Here is a 7,800-nt window from a genome sequence, read left to right as displayed (position 1 = left end):
AAAAAAAAAAAATAATAAAAAAAAGAAAAAAAATAATAAAGCAACCTTACAGGACCAGCAGATGGCATAATGATTATATCACTGGACACCCATGTAACTGGGTAGCCTGAAAATCATGCCAGGCACCTATGCATGCATGCCCAAAATCCCAGGAGGAGACTGGAGAAGGAACCCCAGCATGTCCATTCTCCTTGGAGGTGGTTTCTCAATTTCTCTCTCTCTGGCAAGTGCATAAGCTCTACAGCAGGAAAAACAAACAAACAAAAAAACTATTCCACAAATTTAAGTCTATAGAAAATTCCAAACAAAAATGATGGAATGAATCTAATACTTAGTTTTAACCATTTCCAACATACCATCAATCTTATTTCATCTATACTAGCTATATGTCACCTACCCTCTCCATATGCTAAATTATTTTGAAAACACTTTACAAAAAGGAGTTCAGCTACCCAGGTGGAATGGTGTAAGGTGGCTGGATCTCACAGAGCCCACAGTACAGTTCAGTTCCAGATCCAGCAGCTTGAAAAACCCGCCAGGCATGTGTGCGTGCCTGACTAAAATCCAAGAGGAGAATGGAGGAAAAGATATGGCTGGAAGGGTGTTTCACCAGTTAGGGAACTAACGTCACCTGCTTGGAAGCACTTGAATTGTTGCTGCCACCACATGACATTTATTAGCTTTTTTCTCAGGTATTGATCAGTATGATGACAGTGGGGAAAGGCTTTTTTTTTTTTTTTTTTTTTAAAGATTTTGCTATAGTGCATGTTTATGTTAGCAGAGAGACATAACGATAGAAACGCTTCTCTTTCTCAGTCTCTCTTAGCAAGCATATATACCCTATAGCAACTTAAAAAAAGTCAAAGAGCCCACAAGCAACCCCTCTTCCAACTCTTTGTATTAGGAACTTGGAACATTGGAGCCTGAACTAGAACCTTGGTTGATCACATAGGATCTATTTTCCTCTGTGTAGCATATAACCACTGTGCCTGGGGCCAGTCCTGAACGCACATTTACAAGGGGACCAATATTTTATTAATACTTACCTGTGAGCATAAAGTATTAACTGAAATACAGGTAAAGAATGTGAAAGCAAACCAGAGGTAGCAGTAAACAAAGGATGCTTGGATTACATTCACCACTATCCTACCGACATCATCAAAACTTCCTGTTCATGTCTGTGACTCTTCTAGCCCCACTCCACAAAGTGGACATCTTACTCAACTAAGAGGGTCTAGATCAGCTCCCAGGACTGCCCTAGAATTCAATCGCAGTTCCATGCTCCGTGAGGTCAGGTTCTGAGAATTCAGAGAAAGGTGCCCCAGAATAACAGCATTTTTTTTTTTTTTTAGGTTGTTGCCATAGGGTGCATGTGCTTGTCAGAGAAAGAGAGAGGGAAAGTGAAAAATCCCTCTGGGTGCCACAATACCTTCTCTTCCACTCTCCTCTTGGGATTTTGCAGCACACATTCACACACATGTACCTGGCATGATTTTCAAGCTGGTACATCAGGGACTCAAACTGTGGTGGGCAATATGGGAATCCAGCACCTTAATCACCATTCCACCTGCTGGCCTAGCAGAATAATAGTATTTTAATAGAACAGACTAATCATCTGTCTGGTCAGCTAAAAATACTTCAAAAATGACATACTCTTCCTCTTCCATAACTGTGGATCAGTTCTCACCCTTCCCCCAAATCTCATAAAAACTACCAATGATGGGGACCAGCAGTTAGTGTAATGGTTATGAAGCTGGACTCCCACGTAGTGGACCACAGTTCACGTCCTGAACCCGGTGGCTTAAAACTCACGCCAGGGCGTGTGCGTGCGTGCCCAAGATCCCGAGAGGAGAATAGAGGAGAAGGGATTGCAGCGTGGCCATACCCCCTGGGGGGTGATTTCTCACTTTCTGTTTCTCTGTCTCTGTCTGTCTGGCGAGCGCATGAGCCCTATAGCAAAAAAAAAACCAAAACCAAACAAACAAAAAAACCCACCTCTAAAAAATAACTACCAATGATGATCCTTTGATCTCAGGGAAGGTTAATATAAAATCAGTTCATCTGAACTCACTGAAGTTGGGTATAAAAACTCTTGTGTTTTTCCTCTAAGCAACAAGGGCCAGAATTCAAACTACTGTCAGTCATGTAGGACGTATCTCCCTTAACCACTAGGCTAAGGAGCTAGCCTAACACCCCTGCTTTATAACAGCATATACCACTGATACCCTCCCAGGACTTCAGTTGGTTTCTCCTGCAAAGATAACCTCAGGAGTCACTTTAAGAGTCAACAGAGGCGGGATGAGCACTTGGCATGATGGTTAAGGTACGGGACTCCCACATGGCTGATTGTGGTTTGAGTACTGGACCTGGTGGCTTGCTTTCTCACTCCCCCACCCCTCTGGTCAAATGAAAAAATAATAAATAAATAAATAAATAAATAAATCTATCTATCTTAAAAAAAAAAAAGTTAGTAAGGGTCAGTAGGTGGCATGGTGTTTAAGGTGCTGGATTCTGACATGGCCAACTGCAGCTCAAATCCTGGACCTGGAGGCTGGAAAATCATGGCAAATACATGTGCATCCATGCTCAAAATCCCAGGAAGAAATAGAGGACAGGGGATTGTGGCATGGCCATCCCTGCCATCTCCAACCCCCAGGGGGAGATGTGATTTCTCACTTTCCTTTTCTCTGTCTCTCTCCAGCAAATACGCGTACCCTGTGGCAAAAACCTAAAAAAAAAAAAAATAAGAAAAGAGGAGTCAACACTAGTTAACTCCAGTCACAGTGATATGTGCTCACTACTGCTGCTCTGCAAGCTGAGGCCACATAAAAAGCCCAGGTTTTGTTCCCAGGCCACATTAAAAGGCTGGACACCATGGCATACAACTACAGTCCCAGCAGTCATGAGGCTAAGGCAGGAAGACCAAGATACTGCAAGACCCTATCTCAAAAGCTAAAAGAAAAATCACCTGTACCCCATTTCTACCCCAACACAAATCAGCAGAAGCAATCTCATTTTCCTGCTCACTTTAGAATAATCAATGAGAATGAACTAGTTAACACTGGATTCCACAGATGGAGATAATACCCAAACTTTAACAAAGAGCTAGAAAAAATGACAAGAACTGTGTTATGCCTTTCACTCAAGATTTCTTAATCCTGCAGGTGTCCAATCAAGCAAGGTAAGCCATCAGTGTTGAAAGTCATGGCACTTCCCTTCGGTTATGCAGCAGAGTCCTCACTGTCCCTGTCCTTGTAGAACAGCTCTCCCCTGTACATGACATGCAACCCAAGAGGATCTTGAACTTCATCAGCCACTCAGTGGTTCTCCTCCCTCTGTGGGGAAACCGAGTCATGACCTACTGCTCTGAGTTGCTTACAATGTACTCAAAATCCCAGCCAGCACTGAATCCTGCATCCTCTTGAGCATGAGGGACAGACAGCATCTGTGTTTATCTTTCACAACACCTAACATAGGCCCTTCATATCCCTTACACAGAGAAGCAAATCTGTTGATTTTCACCAACAGTCTTATCTACAGATCTCTTAATAACTGTATTTAAGTTTGTCTTTTTTTTTTTTTTTTTAATAAGCACAATTAGTTCACTGTGAGGTGATGACTATGGAGTGTCTCAGAACCTGTCAACATATTCAGCCCAAACCAAGGAATGGATTCATAATTATTCGTAGCAAAATAGATAGCCGATGTGATAATTCATTCTAAAAATTAGGTCAACTATCAACTAAATTTACTTCTTGATCCAATTTATGCCGGAAGTTATCATCTTTGCTAAGACACATCAGTAACTAGTCGGTCCTGGACTGTCCTCAGGTGCCATTAGTGATTTTTATTTATTTATTTAAAAAATTTTTGCTATATGGTGCATGGACTAGTAGAAGGATGCAGGGGAGAAAGGGAAATAGTACCCACCAGAGAGGATGGCCATTATCATATCCCTTCCCTTGGGATTTTGGGCATGCATACACCTAAGCTCAGTGTGTTTTTCAAGCTGCTGGGTCTGGGACTCAAACCTTCATGTGAGATCCAGCCGCCTTAACTACATCACTGGCTGGCCCCTTGGTGCCATTTAGGATTAGGTGGCCAAAGCCTTCCTTTGTAGGTCATATGACCTAAACTGTACTTCAAAAGAATTTTTTCTCCTCTTCCTTCTTTAGGTTTTTGCTACAGAGTACAGGTACTCACCGGAGGTGGGGGTGTGAGAAATCATCCCCCAGGGTGGACGGCCATGCTGTAATTCCTTCTCCTACATTCCCCTCTCAGGATTTTGGGCATGCATGCACAAATGCTTAGCATGATTTCCAAGCCACCAAGTCTAGGACTTGAACTGTGGTTGGCCATGTAGGAGTGCAGCGCTTTAACCACCATGCCACATGCTGGCCCCCTTTCTTCTCTTTGAATGGGTGAGGCACTTTAAGAGCTATCCACTGGAGTGTTTATTTGCCTGGTTGGCAACCTGTGATTTCAGAAGTTAATCCTAACCATTTCTCCTAAGTTGATTAAGTTTATAAGCAAGGTATGAAGGCCAGTATTGAGAAGATGATGCAAAGGTGCCCACATGGATATGGCTGGCTGGGCAGATGCACCTTCCTCCCTCATTGTGGGTCCGTTCCAAGTCTCCTAAATCCACGGAAACCAAGCAGCTGACTTCTTCCCAGGGCAGCTCCCATCTTCAAAGCATAGAGCCTTGGCTTTGGGGTCAGAGATGAGGCTTAAATCCCAACCCTGACTTGCCATGTACAAGCTGTACAAACAGACACGGTGTCCCATCTCTGTAGCTGTGAACATTCAATGAGTAAGACATGAAAAGGACCTTGTACATAGCTACTGCTTATTAAGTGCCTGCTTTTACAGATATGATCACTAGCCCTACCCTTACTAATAAAATAACAAAGCTCTGAGTTCTTACAATTTCTAAATGTCTTCATTATACAATTCTACTAAGAAATATCTTGTAGTATAAAAAAATCATATTATTAATATGGATTATTACTACTTCAATAACCTTGGTGTTTTTCCTCCTTGGAAAGTAATGACTTCTAATAAATCACCCACTGCTTCTTTTCACTCTGAGATGCCAGAAAACATAAAGAGAGTTGAGAATTGTAGAGTTCTATTATACTAAGGTCTACATTTAAGCTTACTATAAAAACACTAAACTTGCTGAATATGCTATTATTGTGGAGTCCTGAGACATATTAAATACTAAAGGAACTACTTTACCAAAGTACTTACATGTCAGACAACAAACAGTAAAATATCTAGGAAAGCCTAGAGGTAGGGAAAATTTAAAAAATCCAGATTCACCTTTTGAAGACAAACCTTGGAAGAGCTTATTGGAGGGCACAACCACATAAAGATTGGAAGGTAGAAAAGAGGCAAATACAAAAGGGATCTCTACATTTTCTTCAGTTATCATTTAGTGACCAGATATCTGCTCAAATCAAGCCTTCCACAAAAAGAAATAGGCTATTGTTTCCTTTGTGACATAGAGAGTTGGGTTGAAATTCAATTTAATAATTATATTATGGGTACTGAAATGGCACCTGAGCTATAACTCTGGCCTACTTAGGGAATTATTCCAGGAAACAGTCAGATGAAAAACCCACAGACATTCTGGTAATCATTGCAAACAATCATTTCTTTATTTTTGAAACTCAATCCCCCACACCCCTAAATACTTAGTATTTGAAAATTTTCCCTGCAAAATACAAATCTCCCTATACAATTGCCTCTAAGATTTATAGGGCCAGACAGTGGCAAAGTGGTCAAGGTGGTTGGCTCCCACATGATCAACTACACAGTTCAAGTTCCACACCGTGTGGCTTGAAAACCACACCAAGCATAAATGTGTATGAATACCCAAAATCTTAAAAGGAGAAATGAAGGAAAAGGGATTGTGTTATAGCCATCTCCCATGGGAGGTGCTTTCTCACTATCTCTCTCTGGTGAATGCATATACCCTCTACTAAAATTTAAAAATAATAATTCTGGATTTAATGAAAACATTTATCCCCTGCCTCCCTACAGAGGGATATGGGCTTCCAGTGATCTGGAAAGAAAATCCTTTTATAGGTGATATGCTAAAAAAGCCCTCTTACAAATGTTAGCATATTATCATTAATAAGCTGAAGCAGTAGTTACATTTTTTTCCAAAACTTTTTTTGAGAGTTTTTTTATTTTTTTATTTTTTTTTATTTTGCTATAGGGCACATGTGCTCGCTGGAAAGACATAGACAGACACACAGAAAGTGAGAAATCACCCCCTTGGGGGGATGGCCACGCTGCAATCCCTTCTCCTTCATTCTCCCCTTGGGATCTTAGGCATGCATGCACATGCACCCAGCATGAGTTTTAAGTCACCAGGTCTGGGACTCGAACTGCGGTCGACTACATGGGAGTCCAGAGACATAGACGTTATGCTAACTGCTGGTCCCCCAAAACTTTTTTTAAAGTCTACATGTAGAATTTGGTCATTTGCAAGTCTGTGATAGGGCAAATTGTTCCAACAATTTCTGAAGACTAAATCCATATGAAAGAGAACAAATAGTTGATCTTGTCTAGAAACTTCATTAACCCCTGAATTAAATAACAGTTTAAGCAACCTTTTTGGTTGTCTTTAAAAGGCAGTTGGCACCAGCAGGTGGTGTGATGGTTAAGGCAGTGTACTCCCACATGGCTGAGCATGGTTCAAGTCTTGGACCTGGAGGCTTGTTTTCTAGCTTTCTGTTTCTCCCTCTATCTCTTTCTGGTCAAAAATTTAAAAATAACAATAACAACAAATATAATTAAATAATTCTTAAAAAAAAAAAAAAAAGAAAAGAAAAGAAAAGAAAAAAAGGTGAGAAATTGGGAAAGAGCGGGGGGCCAGATCTTCTGCCCTAGAAATATAAAGGAACTGCAATGGTACACCACCATCTAGGTCACTCTACTTGGACATGCAAAACCAACATGTCTTTGCATATTTACATTATTTTAAAAGAGAGCAGGTGTAAGAATTTAAACATTAGGACCCTCATTCACAGAAGTAAAAAACTACAAATGAACAATGTACACCAATATCCCCAACTCCAAACACAGGCCTAAAACAAAAGACAGCAGCAAAATTCTTTACAAATACGTCCAAAGTAATTAATACTCACTGAAAGCAGAAAGTCTGTATTGCCAGAAAACAGCTACAACAGAGGAAAGGAGCTATTTTGTCTCTGGAATGAATTTTCTTCCTTCCAATTCCATTCCTTCCTCCTGTACCTAAGATGGAAATTCAGGTAGAGTGAACAAACAAAATCCAGGTAGTGCAGAGGTAAAGGTACAGTTTTTGAAATTTTACAACGCAGCAGAACAATTTCTGGAGAAACAGACAGCTACAGAACAGGCTCTCCTTACTTCAAAACATTTCAAACTCTAAATATTGGGCAATCGTACGTCCTGAATCACCTCATCCTTAGCGTCATTACCAAGAAGGGTGGACACTGAGGACCAAAGCTTTTATTAAACCTACACATGAGACACACATTAAAACTTCCACTCCTACCAATTTAGGTCAAAACTTGTTCTCAGGCCAGGATATACCATTTCAAGGCTCTCCGGTGGTTTGAGAATACAAACATACTCGCAAATCATCTGCAAAGTCAGTACTGAAGAATCACTGGACAGCATACCGGGGGTTGAGCACCCTGAGCACAAGTCATCTTGTTATGCCAGCAGATGAGAACTGTTGGTAATTGTCATACATCCTTACTCAGTCCCGCATAAATCTCTTCACTAACTCTTCCCACTCCC

At 40.9% G+C, this 7,800-nt stretch overlaps 1 protein-coding gene across 3 annotated transcripts in view; it reads right to left on the bottom strand.

Annotated features, from left to right (window-relative positions):
* The window catches only part of AMMECR1L (AMMECR1 like), a 24,819-nt gene extending 17,550 nt beyond the window's left edge, over window positions 1-7,269 (bottom strand). The window contains exon 1 of one of the 3 annotated variants that reach the window (XM_006153679.2): window positions 7,161-7,269. Coding sequence is in view for 2 of the 3 variants with exons in the window: in XM_027773877.1 (XP_027629678.1) it covers window positions 1,047-1,056 (10 nt within the window). In the remaining variant the exon portion in view is untranslated. Of the gene's footprint in view, window positions 1-1,046; window positions 1,066-7,160 lie in introns of those variants that run through there. The other 2 variants (XM_027773877.1, XM_006153678.3) reach the window with 2 other exon arrangements.
* Between the last annotated feature and the right edge of the window lie 531 nt (window positions 7,270-7,800).

The sequence above is a fragment of the Tupaia chinensis genome, unplaced genomic scaffold, assembly GCF_000334495.1.
Source record: "Tupaia chinensis unplaced genomic scaffold, TupChi_1.0 Scaffold000386_1, whole genome shotgun sequence".
Taxonomy (NCBI): domain Eukaryota; kingdom Metazoa; phylum Chordata; class Mammalia; order Scandentia; family Tupaiidae; genus Tupaia; species Tupaia belangeri.
This window is presented reverse-complemented; position numbering and strand designations above follow the sequence as displayed.